This window comes from Chenopodium album, chromosome 24, assembly GCF_948465745.1.
Source record: "Chenopodium album chromosome 24, dcCheAlbu1.1, whole genome shotgun sequence".
NCBI classification, from domain to species: domain Eukaryota; kingdom Viridiplantae; phylum Streptophyta; class Magnoliopsida; order Caryophyllales; family Amaranthaceae; genus Chenopodium; species Chenopodium album.
Window position 1 is genome coordinate 17,184,535 of NC_137857.1, and position 16,478 is coordinate 17,201,012.

The 16,478-nt window shown below is 39.0% G+C and overlaps 1 protein-coding gene across 1 annotated transcript; it reads right to left on the reverse strand.

Annotated features, from left to right (window-relative positions):
- Positions 1–792: 792 nt before the first annotated feature.
- Positions 793–13,334, reverse strand: LOC145610088 (putative arabinosyltransferase ARAD1). Its single transcript, XM_081665350.1, has 3 exons — positions 12,335–13,334; positions 5,058–5,423; positions 793–1,481 (listed from the first exon to the last, which is right to left on the reverse strand). The coding sequence occupies exons 1-3, from the start codon at positions 13,208–13,210 to the stop codon at positions 1,293–1,295; spliced, it is 1,431 nt and encodes a 476-aa protein (XP_081521476.1). The 5' UTR covers positions 13,211–13,334; the 3' UTR covers positions 793–1,292.
- Positions 13,335–16,478: the final 3,144 nt, after the last annotated feature.

Genomic DNA, 16,478 nt, shown 5'->3' on the forward strand with positions numbered 1-16,478 from the left:
AAAATATATTTAAAAAAAATAGCAAAGTAAGCATAAAATATTAGAAAATTCTAAAAATTAGCAAAATTAAATTAAATAAAAAAATTGTTCTAAACCCAATGTGTTGACCCGAACCCAAAACCTTGGGCTAAGGTTGAACATTTCTTGACCCGTAACCTGAAATGACCCTGTCCGAAATGACTCGTGACCCGACGCGATTAACAGGTCTACACACAGTAATAAAATTATATTAGATTGTGAAGTATATTATTTTAATTGATTAGAATATATTATAAATAGAAGTGGTACATTTTGAACTACTTCCATCGCTCCAAAAAAAATACTTCCTCTTATTTTTTTAGTTGATTCCTTTCTATTATCAAACTTGTCAACGCATGTTTTTAACGTTTAATATCTTCAATTATCAACATTGTAAAATTATAAAAAGTGAATATTAACAAAATATACATATAAACGATTCAAACAAAATCTCACATGATTATATTTTATTGTATCCATAAATCATAAAATCGAGTCAAAGTGTAGTCTGTGAATAGTGTAAAAGTCAAACGGTATCAACTAAAAAAACAGAGGAAGTATAATGATTCAAAAAATAAATTTATATGATAGTTTATGAGAATTATAATCCAACTATTTTTAGAATAAAATTATTATTCAATTTATACATTTGAAATATTGCTACTTTATCGAAAATAAAACTCTAAACTAACAATTTTATAAATTCTATTCAAATTTAATTGAAAATAAAATTCTAAATAACTTTTTTATCCTACAGATTGAATTCTATATAACTCTATCCTACGTGGCGCGACATTTGGCGTAAAGTTGAAACCTCAAGTGTCACTGTCTCATCATCTGGCTAAAAGTTTAGCTTTATATGTTAGTTTTTTTTTTAAAAAAAAAAAATTAACATATAAATTAAAAAAATTATAAAAAAAAATCTTAAAATCTAATAAACAACCTGGACATCGCACGGGGCATGAAACTAGTATATATATAGTTACATTACTAAAATTATCTCCTATTTTCTTGCCATTACATTCTCTATGGTTTAATTGAATCACCAAGAGCGCAAGAGCATCCATTTGAATAAACAAAATGTTAGATCCGCGACAACATGAACATGAATCATAGCCAGTCTCACGAGCAGCCGCGGTGCACAGTGGATGTCTATCTTTGCTTCTACAGATGACGTAGAGCTACTGCAATTTCAGTTTGAGGTTTTCGGCGAAATACCCTGAATTAGCAGTAAAGGAGCAGACAGCTGACATACGTAATTCAAAACAATGACCCTATAAGGTGATTAAGGTGCCTGTTTGATTTGAACAAACGCAAGAGCAGTCAGGTTGAGACAACTCCGTTCTTACAAGTCGTTTGTCACGGTTGATCATCAGCTTAACCAGGGGAACTTTCAAACTAACTTGACGCCAGATTTCATTTACTGTTCCATCCGGATCCTCGTATTCAAAATAATGCTTGACCTGCAGTACATCACCGAATGTAGAGAGTAAGCCACATTGCCGATATAAAATCAAACCACAATGCCACTAAAGGCCTCCGCCATCAGCTAAGTAGGCTAGGGGCTCAGATATATGTAGTATTTTACGACTAGACATTGTTCCAAGTGAAAATTCAGCAAGTGCATAAATAGTTGCTAATCTCACAAAAAATAGGTGATTGAATTAGAGTATCTAGGCCAACCATCCTTGTACAAAAAAGGCCTTAAGAAAACGAATGCCAACAACTTATGAGAAGCAAATAGCGTTATGGCTGTCAAAAATTGACCTGATACAATCACAATTTGACAAAATCTAAACTGACCTGAGAAAATTGTTTATGCATTCAAATTGCATGGACATGCTATTCCATATAATCCATTACTCACTTGAACTTTATTACCAACCGTAAACCCAATTTGTCAGCTGTCATTATGTATATGACATATAAAATGAGCAAGTCACTTCAAGAGATACATGATGTCTATGATGGCTACCCAACTGTTGTAGTTGGGTATACATGATGTCTAAAGGATGAGGGATTTGAAGAAGGAAATTTTGCATTAAACCACCTTTTATAACCATATTTTCGCAAGAAACCACCTTATAAAAAATTTTTCGCAAAAACACACCTTATTCCAAATTTTTTTTGCAAGACCACACCTTTGGCCGGAAAACAGACTTTGACCTTGTATTTCGGGGTTGACCCGGCCACGTGCCTCACACGTGACACCCTAAAACCACGATTTAACCAATTTTCCGGCTGCCAACTACTTTCCACAGCCAACCAAAAACCCGGCCAACCAATTTCCCTCGCCCGCTGCCAACCCCTGCTAGATACCGACGCCGACGACCACCTCCATACCCCGGTGCCGGTGATCCTACTCCCTTCCCTTTCCCCCAACCCACGAATTCTCTCTCCTCCTCTTCCACCTAACAACCATCACATCCTTCACTCTCACCACTCGAACCCTGAGTTCCACCACTACCCACTTTCCTAAACCGCCGCCCACGAATTCTCTCTCCTCCTCTTCCACCTAAAACGTCGTCGTTCGATTTATTGACCTAGACCCAAACTCCTCCATCCGTCAACCTCCATGGATGTTGCACTTCACAAAGGTACGGGAATGGATTTGGGAATTGGGTTTAGGGCTTGAGGGTTGGGTTTAAGGACGGGAATGGGAAAAGGGAGGGAATGCGGTCGCCGGCGATGAAGGGGGGAGGTGGTCTCCGACCAATTTAAGGGGGAGGGGGTTGGGTCGGGGGGAAAAGGAGGTTAGTGGATTTGGGGGGTCATGTGCAAAGCACGTGGTCGAGTCAACCCCGGAAAACAAGGTCAAAGTCTATTTTCCGGGGAAAGGTGTGGCCTTGCAAAAAAAATTTAGATTAAGGTGTGTTTTTGTGAAAATATTTTATAAGGTGGTTTCCTGCAAAAAAAAGTGGTTATAAAAGGTAGTTTAATGCAAAATTTCCTTTGAAGAAACTAATGTTAATTTCCAAAAGAAGAGTGAGTGATTTATCCCATAGCCTCCTTGGCATAGAAAGAATAATCGTAAGGCTGGTGGATAGATGCTCAAAAGAGTTCAATGGTAATACAAGCAAAATCGCAAAAATAAATAAATAAAAAATAAAATAAAATAAAATAAAAAATAAAAATAAAAAAATAGGTGGATTATTGCGAAGGATTTGTACCCGCAACTACTGTTATAACCGAGACATTCCAATTTATTATTATAAGCAGGTAAATTTGGTCCACTTCTTTTGAATTTAAAAGGGATATTGATGAGTTATAACAGAATATTGGGTGATTTATGGTCATGTCAGTGTATACACCTATCCTAAAAAAATATTCCTCCACCAAAATAGAGACTATCACGTAGGGTGAGACATACTTTGCAAAACATGTCACAAACCACAAATAAATTCAAGCATAAGACCCACCATACCCAAATAAACGGAATGGAATGAACAAAGGGAAAGAAAGAGAATGGAGTAAAATTACCCAAATTTTCTATGTTGTTTGTTTTAAAAACAAAGGAAAACACTATCACCAATCCCACCACTACACCACCACCACACAACCACCTAATTTATTCACTTCCCAACTTTTTCAGCCACCACACCACTCGTCGCACATCCCCAACCACTCGTCACCCTTCGCCGAACCTCCCCCACCCCTCGCCGCCGCTCTCCGCCCTTGCACAGCTCTCCCCTCCCCGTAATAACCTCCCCCAACCCCGCAAAAACCCTAGAAACAATGGCCTCTCCCCGTATAACTGTCCATCGGCTCTCCCACCACCATCGAAACCCTCGACGGACGATTATACGGGGAGAGGGGATCGTTTATAGGGTTTTTACGGGGCCGGGAAGAGCAATGCAAGGGCGGCGAGGGGCGGGGGAGCGACGGCGAGGAGCGAGGGAGCGGCGGCGAGGGTTGGGGAGATGAGGTGTGGTGCGGTGGATGGGTTTTTGGGTAGGTAGGAGGATGGTGGTATGGTGTTGTTGTGGTGGCTAGGGAATGGGAATGGAAATTCCTAAGGGGGGTGGGGAATCAACTTAGAAGGATTTGGGGGAATGAAGAGGGTAAAGGGAATGGGAAAAAAGGTCTAACAAACAACAACAAAGGGAATGAGGGCAGTTGATTCCCATTCCCTTTGATGAATACCCCCAACCAAATGATCCCTTAAAGGAAAGGGAATCCCTAGTGTCTGTTATAAAATGCTTATAATATGGAATAAAAAAGGAATCAAACTTTGAAGAGTTTTTCTGTAAAACATCCTCACTTTCAACACTGAAATTGTGCAAACATGTATCTCTCACACTTTCCTCATCCATTCCTCACTATCAAGTACACACCCACCAATCCTTACTTCATTAGGTAAAATCCCCCTATCATATGGCAATGTGGTCTGCATACAAGTTACTGCCTTATCTGATGTATCTGATGGGTATTCAAACTTTATTTACCAAAATAGAAAAGTTAAAGCCACCAAATCAGCCAGAAAGCTACAAAAACAAGACTAAACCAGATCAAAATTTACAATTGCCTTTTGGCGAGACTCTTTTTAATATATGACTTACATCCCAGAAATCAATTACAGAATTCCAATTCTACCTTCAGAAAAGTGGTTCACAAATTTCCAAATACATATTGCGTATTTTGTAAGACAGTAAATTCAGATGAAATGTCAACCTAAATGTCAACTACAATTCCAAAATGAAACAATTGAGCTGAGAAGAGCATATTCCCCCACCCACACCCACACCCCAACCCAACCCCCCCCCCCCCCCCCAAAATGCCCCAAAACAGAAATCATGACACCCAAAGATACACTACTTTAGTTGTACACTAACAGCCCAAAGTATTGCCTATGAGCAACAAAAGAAGTGTAACAGTGCATCTTAAATTCTACTAACCATTCAACTAATCAAAGATAATTTGCTTTCGAGATTGCAGATCCATAACTTACTGATATGTCAATCAAAAGGCAATACCAACTTATAAAAGTACAAATACAGCATGTATAATAAAGAGAGAGCATTCATAATTAGGATCAATACCTTCTTCATCTCCTGCTGGTATTCCAAAATTTTATGTTCAGTAACAGTCCGGAGTAATTTAACTAGAAAGCCATGCTTCACTGATGAGTTGGTATCTACAAATATTGCGATTTTCTTGTAGTCTATGACATCTTCAAAAGGCAATTCAATATGGTCACTGATTATGACTGGAATGCACAGGCTTACAATGGCATCAAAGAGACGACAAGCGGATGGAGTATCGCCAGCAGGATGCAAGCAGAACCTTGATGTGTGCATTCCTTGTGTAGCTGCACGTCGACTCTCTCTAGACTGTGCACCATGCTTTATAACAACATCGTCTTCATTCTCAAGAATTTCAAAAAGCACATCACGAATCTTTCCACCCTGAAAGCAAGATCAGATGAAACACATGAATGCACAGGGACTAAAATCTAAAAGAACATAAAACCTCATAACCAATTCCCTTCATCATCCATCCACTCCTGAAAGGGCGGAAACATATATACATCAATAAAAGAACAGGTCACAGCCCTGCTGAGTTATCTGAAACCCAATTAAAATGATCAGCTATCGAATTTGCTCAGCTCAACACTCCTTCCAATGCTTTTTTATCGCTTCATAGGAAAAATCTATGCAGACATAGTTAAATGATTAAATAATAAGGATTTATTTATCATTGACATTTATACATGATGTTCATGTCACTGGACGATTGGAAGCCAATACACCAACAGTTCCTAAATTAAAGGAACATACCTTATTTGATTTATGGTTTTTATCATTCTTATTCGATTTGTGGTTTCTATCATTCTCTCTTTCCATCACATGGACCCTTTCCATATCCTCATTATCTCTCTCTACCTCACTGTAATAGATTCAAGCCAAGCACAGCTAAAAACAGAGAAATGCAGTAGAACAGTAAAATAGAGAAGAAAGATTAAGGCTTTAATTAACAGAACAGTTTACACAATCAATAGGTTTAGCCTATCAGGCTCCACAGTGTGTTTAGCTCACAACTCTTCAAATAGTGATATTCAATCCCAAAATCTGCCTACCTTTTCCTTTCCCATCCCTTTCTATCTGAGATGGGAGTATGTGCAGGCCTTTATAGAGAGGGATGAAGTGCTGCAAAGGTTGATTTCGCAGCTCAGGAAACAGGAAGCCACACCCAAGTGGTTTACCTTGGAAAATGGGGTCTTGAAGTACAAAGGGCGAGTTGTCATTCCTAAGCATAGTGAACTGACCACCAAGTTGCTCAAAGAGTATCATGACTCTTTAGTTGGTGGGCATGCGGGGGAACTCAAGACATATCAAAGGTTGGCCGAGGAATGGTTTTGGTTTGGGATGCGAAAGGATGTAGCAAAGTATGTTCAGCATTGCCATGTGTGTCAGCAGAATAAGACCTCTACCTTGTCTCCCTTGGGGTTGCTCCAACCACTTCCGATTCCGGAGAGGGTTTGGGAGGACATTTCGATGGACTTTGTCGAAGGGTTACCTAAGTCTCTAGGTTGGGACACCATACTTGTGGTTGTGGATAGACTAACCAAGTATGGACATTTTATACCCCTCAAACATCCTTTTACGGCTCAGAGTGTGGCACATTGTTTCATGACTGAGATAGTGAGGCTGCATGGTATCCCTGGCTCAATTGTTTCAGACCGAGACAAGGTGTTCCTTAGCATCTTTTGGACTGAATTGTTCAAGTTTCAAGGCACACAACTCATGCGTAGTACAGCCTATCACCCACAGACAGGCGGCCAAACTGAAGTTGTCAACAAAGGGGTGGAGTCTTATTTGAGGTGCTTTGTGAGTGGTAAACCTCACACTTGGGCTCGTTGGCTACCTTGGGCTGAATATTGGTACAACACCTCTTTTCACACTGCCACCAACTATACCCCGTTCAAGGCACTGTATGGCAGAGACCCCCCACATCTGATTAGGTTCTCTGCTGGCAGCACTATGGTGTCATCTGTTGAGGAGCAATTACAGGAGCGGGATGCCATTCTTGATGATCTGAAGTTTCATCTGGTGCAAGCTCAGGTGTATATGCAACAATATGAAGACAAGGGCAGGAGAGAGGGTGAGTTTCAGGAGGGTGACATGGTGTACCTAAAGCTACAGCCTTACAGGCAAAGGTCCTTGGTGAGAAGGTCTAATGACAAGCTATCTCCCCGTTTCTATGGTCCTTACCAGGTAGTGCAAAGGATTGGTAAGGTAGCCTACAAGCTGCAGCTGCCACCAGGGACTAAAATTCACCCAGTTTTTCACATTTCTCAGCTCAAGAGGGCCATTGACTCAGTGCACAAGCCAACTGACTTACCAGTACAGCTTGCTGCTGACTTGGTTTTGGAAGTGGAGCCTTGGGCTGTGTTGGGAGTCAGGAATTCACAGGCTGCCATGGAGGTGCTCATTCACTGGAAGGGCTTGCAGGACTTTGAAGCTACTTGGGAATTTTTTGAGGAAGTTAATCTCAGGTTTCCTAGTTTCCACCTTGAGGACAAGGTGAAACTTTGGGTGGGGGGTATTGCAAGGACTCGGCCTAAGTCTGATATTCGCTTCACTTATGCTAGAAGGATCAAGAAATAATCAGATGCTCTAGAGGTTGCTGAGCTGTGAGGTGGTTACATTCAGTTTTGTGGTGAAGGGTAGAGTGGTAATCTCAGGGAAGTTTGTTAGGAGTTTGTTATTGCAGGCTGGCTTGTTTAGTTGTTTTTTTTTTGGCTTATTTTTTGGGTATTAATAAGGGATGAGGGTGAGGGGGAATGTATCTATGAAATGAATTGAGTTTGTTGCTGGGAGAGCTCCTTCCTCTCGAATTAAGGTGTATTGCTGAATATTCTGTTCTTCAATACTACTATCTTTCCCTAATTCCTCTATTTCTCTTTCTTTTTCTGCATTTGGTTTCTCTTGAATTTGTTGATCTCTAGCACATTACTGCCCCTAAAGTTAGTTTATTAAACTCTCAAAGTTCTTATTAATTTGAGCCATACCTCTATGATGCATATACATCATTCCATTGCAACACTGTTTTTTATGGAAGCATCATATTTAATGCAACTTTTCTTTATTTGCATATGATTTCTCACTATCTCATTCCTGTCACATGGGTGCCTCCTTTTATTTCTTTTTATCTCTCCTCATCAAGTGGGTTCCTTAAACTCCACACACCCCTTAGATATTGTAATAATAAAGGAATGGAGTTTGAGTTCAAACGGAGTACTAGTTATCCATTTCACTCCTAATGGTTTTAGTATGCTAATGTAGCATCACAAATCATTAAACATTAGGCCATTGGTTCCTAATTCTAACATAACCCTTCACCAGGAGTGGCAACTTCTCATAGAGCCTTTACACATAAATAATAAAAATTAAAAGATTGAAATACTCTATCTTGTTCCAGAGATAATAAATTACAATGTTCGAAAGTGACAAAATTACGGGCCTAAGGTAGTAATGAGTTAAAGTAAAAATCCAAAATTTATCAACACACCCCCCCCCCCACCCCCCAACAATAAATAAAATTGACTAACCTTCAAACAATATTACGTCCGGGTCTATAGCTAAGCAGCATTTGACATGCCCTATGCAGAAAAACCAAACTCGTTGATGCCAACTTGAAGCAAAACATGGCTCAAAAAGGGCAAAAACTTGAGACAAGATCACTAATGCAGCAATATAGCATGGGATATGTTCATGTGAGATAAATGGAATGAGATAAAAGTGAAGTCTTCATGGGGAATGCAGAAAATCTGTAGACGGCATTCAAAATACAGTTTTGGTCACGTACGGTCTCAGAGTGGTAACGGAAATGAAATGATACATTGATCACGGATCATGCCGCGATGCGAATTTGAATTCAAATTGTTTTAAGATTTTATAATAGTTGTAAGCTATTAGAATAGTTAGAGTAGACTATTAGAGGAAGCCACTATTAGGGAGAAACATGGGAAATCTCGATCTCTAAATAGCATGTGACTTAGAAGTGAAGATGATATAAAATAACAAAGAAAAACCAACTTTTAATCCAAGCTTCAATGTTTAAGACGCAATTTGAGAGAAAACAAATAACAAAGATAGATTTTGATCTAACCAATCACCAAGTTTAATGCAATAAGGGTTTAATCCAAGTCTAACAAAAAGTAGAGCAAAGAATAGGGGAGAAATCACATAGATTTGCAATAATCACAAAGATTATGGATGGAGAGAAAATCTCATAAAGGTTTGAAAATAAGCAAAAGTTGTTCCCAAAAGCAAGCTTTACCCTTTTTAATGGCTTTACAAATAAACCTAGAGTCTTAATAATACAACCCTTGGATTACAAATGACAGCAGATTGAAAGCAAGTAAAAACAAAAAACAAAGGTAGCAAAACCCAACGCATAAGGGAGCTGGAGCTCCACTCTAGTAGGTTGGTGTAATGGACTGAGTTCGATCACCCAGCAAAGTCAGTGTAGCAACACTGGTTTTGATTTAAAATAGCAGATTAATAAAGGTGAAAGCTTTAAATTGATTGATAATAGTGAAAGGGTTACAAACAATAATTTAATAGCTTAAGGCTATCAATCTTCGAAAGTGAGTTTAGCTCACAACTCTTCAAATTGGCTTTAGGCCATAACTCTCCAAAAGGTTCATACCAATTTTCTGCCTACCTTCCACTCTCTACCCTCCCTCTATTTATACTAAAGCTAGGGACTATAAAACCTAATAATACAAAAATCCCCAAATTACCCTCCTAAGGTTAGTCTATTACAGTTGGACCGGGCAATCCTCTAAAAAGGAGTGGGCGCTCCTCGCTACTGCAAAATTCTTCAAGTTCATGTCCTTAGAGGAGCGGGCGCTCCTAAGATTGGGAGCGAGTGATGATTTAAAATCAAGTAGGATTAAATTATCTGAAGGTTTGATTTGAGTTTATGTCACCTTTAGGAAATGAGGTCAATTCCTTTTCAAGAGAGAAAGAGTGATGTGGGATTATTTTTAACGGACGGCCAAACGGGCAATTTTTTCGGTCATATGATCTGTTTAGTGGGATTTATGGTTTCAATCTACTTTTGGATAAATACCCTATCTAATGATTTGGCTTAAGCGAATAAAGGTTCTCGTTGTGTCTTGATTTTACAATTGATTTTTTTTTATTTTTTTTTTTTTTTTTGGTAAATAAGAGATTTTATTACCAAACGAGAAAGGTTACAACTTACAACTTAGCTAAGTTGAAACTACAACAAAAAAAAGATCTTAGGACCACCCAAACAAACACAAAGCTACACAAGACTCAAAAGAGCCACCCTACTACAAAGGGAGGGAAAAGCCATGGCTACCTTCAACAATCAATTGTCTTGATTTTACAATTGATTGGTGAAGATGTGAGCATGGAAACAAGGATGAGAAAGAAAGGTTTGTACTTGATCAAAAAAGCATTACTTAGAGTAGAGTCGGAGAGTTCCAACGCTAGGCCATATGCCTAATTTGAGCAAGAAACAAAGAAGTTATAGCCATTTGTGTTGCTGCCCGCGAGAAGCGCCCGATCCTATCCGCCGCTTCAATGGCACTATTTAACGCGAATGAATTTTCTATTTTTTCTCTTACTTTCATTGTTTAATCTTGGCCCTTCATCTTGTAATCCTAGGGGTAATTTAACAACCCTAGGTTTTTTTGTAATACCCTATGCATAGGGTTAAACTTGCAAAAGATATTTGCTTATTTTTGAAAACTATGAGATATTCTCTCTCCTTAATTTTGGTGAATATTTGCTATCTTTGTGGTTACACCTTAATCCTAACTTTACTTGGTGTTGGCTTTGATTAAGAACTCCTATTTCATAGATTTTGGTAATTTTTGAGATAGGTTTATATTGTGTTGTTGCATTGGAATTGATGTTTGTTGATATTCCCCTCTTTTCCTTGGTTATTTCATATCAGAAGATGCAATATTCAATGTGGGGCGTATTGGGATTGGAATGTTTGATTCAAACTGACATCAGGTTTTTGAAAAACACAATACTATTTGATCAATTGAAATCCTTTGTGATACGGCCCTACTAAAACAATACGGCTGTATTTTTTCACCATGTTTTGGGTATTATACAAATTTAAGTCACTTATATGAAATCAATAACTTTAGGAAAGGGGACAAAGTGATTATCATTCTTGGAAGATTACATCATATAATCATATGCTTATGGCCTGTATGATGTGTGGCTCCCTTTGTTGCACTAAAAATCCATCATGTAGTCTCTAGTCAAACTCAGTCACTCACCTTAACCCATCATCTGACTTACTTCAACAACAGCACACCTCACAGTGATGTTTTGTTGGCAGGAAATGGGCATGGAAGTGATTCTGGGCTCTTGCTTGTAGTTGGGAATATATACAAAGTATAATTTTATCAGCTGTTTATCGGGGAAAAAGAAAACATACGAACTATAACTTTTTGTAAGTACACTCTTTCCACAAAGTTAATTTCAAATAAGGTCCCTGCTTGACTTACACAAATCAAGAAAAAAAATGAAGAAATGAAATGACAAGCACTAAGATTCTGTCACTAAATGCACCAAGAGATGCATCAAATGACGACATGTAGTTCCTCTAGGCTCCAAGGAAAAAAGAGAACAATGAGCAATGTCCAATTGTCCAGCAATGATACTATTATAATACAGATCCAACCCCTACAAGGCTACAACTATGGCCTACCAAGTAAAGTAATACTCCGTATAAGATGTTGCAGGCTAACTTCAACCTAACCTTGACGATGGAAGGGAAAAGCAAAAACTATAAAACTACTAAGTAAATCCAGTTAGAATAATCGATCCATCTTCCATATTCGGGTAAGAGAACTACAAGCATCAAAATTCAACAAGCTTACCACACATGACTCATCAAATGTCCTACTGACAGAAATTAACCAGACAGTGAAACTCATCATAATTTCACAATCAATATTGACATCTAAGATAGGCAAAACGGTCCAATTCTATATGTGTATGTGTATACATGTATGTTATATGTGTATCAAACAGATTCGAAAACTACAAAGCTAATCAATCGGATTAACTAAATAACACAGACCAATCTAAGCCATCAGTTAAACCAACTAAGGGACTGTGTTACAAATTAACCATAACTAAACCAGCAATAAGTCAGGGTTGCATCACTTGAGTACAAATCAAACATTGATCAAATACAAGTAAAATTTCGGGTTCTAAAACAACAAACAATATACATAGTACTTAATGCTGCTTGGGTCATTTTATCAAGCATACCAAAGCATAAACAAAACAAGCAAAATAGACAGAAAGATTACCTCTTTCCTGTACCTATTACCCATGAAGAAGAGCAATGATTTACGATTTTCGACACCTATATCACCCTTATAAGAATTAATCCGATGCGAGTATGGCAAGATAATGTCCTTCACAAGGGAAGCCTGATCAGGCCTCAACCTACCAAAATCAGAAACCAGTAGAATACCATTCTTAATCTTATCAACAACCTTATACAAAGCATTAGGATCTTGGCATATAAACACATGATCCCACCCATTATTCCTCTTCCAATACACTTGCTCTTCCAACCAATCAATCAATTCCTCTTGCATCTTCTCATCACTATAAACCCCGGAAACAGCCGCGTTACCAGCATTCGCATTTGCAGCCCTTATTGGATTCGCCACCAAACTCAAAGACGAGAAAAACGGAACGTAGAACAAATCCGCCTCTTCGGGGTCGAAAACCCTCGAAACAGCGGAGTCAACTCGGTGTTTCTCATCCTTATCCAATTGAGAAAACAAGTACCACTCAGCGGAATGCTGATTCCCAGGATACTTAAGCTCTGAATCATCTGACACCGGCGATTTGATCCCACCTCTTGCCATCGCATAGCTTTCGATCACACCATAAGTGAACTTCCTAGGCAAATCATACATGTAAATCTTCACCTTCTTGGCCGAATTATCACCATTATTGTTGAAAAGCGAGAACGAAGAAGAGGCAGAATCAACGGAAGAATGGGGTGTGAGAGGAGAGAGAAAGAAGGTGTTGAAGAACAAGTAAAGAACTAAAACAAGGGAAAGGGTAAAAATTGTTTGCTTCACCATAGAATGTCTGCCAATTCTCATCACAGAGGAAAGAGGAGAAGAGGTTGATCCGACGACTTTGGGGCGGTGAAGATGGTGGCTCATGGCCAAGTGTTGTAGTGTAGATTTTCAATGATTAGCAATTTTTATGCTTAATCATGGAGGAGAGAGAAGATCTAACGATTTTAGCGGGGTGCAGCAGTGCAGGTGGAGATGATGATGGCTCAAGCTGAGTTTGGTGATGGCGATTGTGCTCAATTAGTCAATCTGAGTTTTATAGTGATGGTTTTTTTTTTTTTTTTTTTTTTTTTTTTTTTGGTTAAATATAGTGGTCGATTTTAGGGCTGTCAAAAGCTGACACGACACGACAACCCGACACGAAATACGCGGGTTTGGGTCAAGAATTCTCGACCCGTTTAAATAATTGGGTCAACACGAACACGACACGTAATTAAACGGGTTAGGTTTGGGTTGAAATTTTCAACCCGAAACCGACACGCATAACCCGATTATGTAAATGGGTTGAACGACAACCCGTTAACACGAACCCGACACGATCAACCTGATTAAAAAGTAGAAAAAGAAACCTGGATTTTTATTCTAAACTTTTTTTTGAAACATTATTCTAAACTTGTACTCTACCGGTTGTAGAAAGCATTGTCGCTATACTTAAATTTTGGGGATTGTTTGGTGGTTTAATTTGGCGGACAAATAATTTTTTTTTTTTTTAACTTTTTTACATTTCACTTTTCCACTTTAAAAAATTCTAGATAGTACTCAGTTACTCCTTATTTAAGACTTAATCATATATGTAATCCATGAACTTAAGTACTGATGCATGTTTTAGAAGTTGTCATTATGAAGGTTGGGACTTGGACAACTCTTATGTATTGGTTGGTTGCTAAAACCATTATCTTTATGTTCTTGTAGTATCTTTTGCCAAAATCAGTAGCTTTAATCTCTTGTAGTATCGTTAGTTAATGATGTATGTCTTTTTAATTATTATGTTGAATATTAATTAGTTTATTATATATTATGTGGGTTAAAAGGTTACACAGGTAACCCGTTTAATAAATGGGTTAGGTTTGGGTCAAGGGTTTTCAACCCGTTTAATAAATGGGTTAGGTTTGGGTCAAGGGTTTTTCAACCCGTTTAATATTGACACGAACACGAACACGACACGACACGACACGTTTGACAACCCTAGTCGATTTGGTGGCTCTATGTTATTATCACTTTGAGGAGTGAGAAAGATTGCTGAAATTATCAGTAGATAAAAAAGAGCGTCTAGTCAGAAAGTCAATTTAGATAAGACGGAGGTTGCTTTTAGCAAATGTGTGTCAGTGAAAAGGAGGCAGTCGATCATTGAGACTCTTGGTGTTAGAGAGGTGGAGAAACATGAGAAATATTTAGGTTTGCCGACAATAATTGGTAAATCTAAAAAAATGATTTTTGCCTGCTTGAAGGAGAGCATTTGGAAGAAGGTGAATGGGTGGAAGGAGAGATTGATGTCAAGACCGGGGGAGGAGGTTCTTAAAGAAGCCGTTGCGCAAGCTATTCCCACTTACATGATGAGTAGAGATTACACACAAATGAGTCAACGTTGCTCCACAAAATTTTGAAGGCAAAATACTTCAAAAATTAATAGGTGATTGAAGCTAATAGGGGCTTTGATCCTAGTTTTTCATGGAGTATGTGGGGTGCAAAGGGCCTTTTACGTGATGGATTGGTGTGGAGAGTTGGAAATGGCACAGTGATTGATATATGGGCTGATACATAGCTGCAAATTGATGGTAAACCGAGCAAAATTCCTACAAATGCTGCTGGTACATTGTGGTAGTATGAAGGTGAGAGAACTGCTTTGTGTTGATGGAGGTGGATGGGATACAACAAAGATCTTGAATATCGTTGGGGCTGACTGGTGTGCTACAATTCTTGCCTCGCCTCTGCCTTCTCTGCCTCGAGCTGACCTGCGGTATTGGGGATGGACGAAAAATGGTATTTATTCAGTGAAATCGGGCTATTGGCTGGCATAATTGGGGGGCTTGGAGGGCTACAATGAGAGCATCAACAAAGAGGTCTGGAAATATGTATGTAAGGTGCGTGATCCACCAAAGTTGCAACACTTTTGGTGGAGTGCTATTAAAGGGAACTTAGCTATAAAAGATAGATTACGCTATCGCCACATTGTAAGTGATAGCTCGTGCCAAGTCTGTGGTGCATTGAATAAGACTATCATTCATGCTTTGTTTGAGTGTGAAGTGGCTAAGGAAATTTGGCAAAAAAGTGAGTTGCAAACTAATTTGATGGGCGCCCCTGAAGACTCTTTTGCTTCTCGCTGGGAGTGGCTAGTCAATAAATATAATGCCAAGGTGGTGTGTTCAATGGCCGTGCTTATGTGGGCAGCGTGGAGGTGTAGAAATCTGCTGGTTTAATTTATGACAGTGAGAGACCAAATTTCCTGATGCTTGCTGCTGGTTTCTGTACTTTGGTGCAACATTATAATGCATACGCATCTAAGGTCTTCCCAAGAGTTGCTGGTCGGACCGTGGCTACTAGCCTGGATACTCTACACCCTCCCCCTGCTGGCTGTGTCAAGCTGAACACAGACGTCCATGTGCCTAGTGTGGGCGCTGTTGGCTGACAGGGTAAAGTCATATCCCCTAATCAAAAGTCTTTACCTAAGTCCTCTAACTAATGCAGATAGGGAAGTAGCTAGGGTCGAACCCACAGGGAAACAAGTCTTTCTACTCCTAATTAATTATTATAATCTTAATTATCAATGTAACCAATATTATTGTGATTAAAGTCTATACTACGAAGAATATGAGTAAGGGAATAAATCAGGTTGAAATCAAATAATAAAAGCCTAGGGCATAGGTTCACCAATAAACAATAGGAAATTTTGACTTTTGCTACCTCACAAACACCTCAATTTCAATTTTGCTATCTATCAAAACTTTTATTTTATTTTGCTACCTAACAAATGCCCTTTTTTAAAATTTTGCTACCACTGAACGGAATCCGTTAAGTGGGTCCATAACGACACGTGTCGTGTTATTATTGGCCAAAAAAATTTTAAAAAAAAAAAGAAAAACCTAAACTACCCAGCCACCACCCCCTTCCCCCCAACTCACCGCACCCCTCCTCGAAACCACCACCCGCGTCGCACCACCAGCCCCAACCCACCTGAACCCTTCCCCTCCCTTTCCCGCAACCGCGTCGCACCCAAAAACGCTAAACCTAAAACCCTAGATCCCACCACGACCACGAATCTGGCCACAAATGGCCGAAATCGGCCGGAGTTGGGTCGAATCCACAGGGAAACAAGTCTTTCTACTCCTAATTAATTATTATAATCTAAATTATCAAT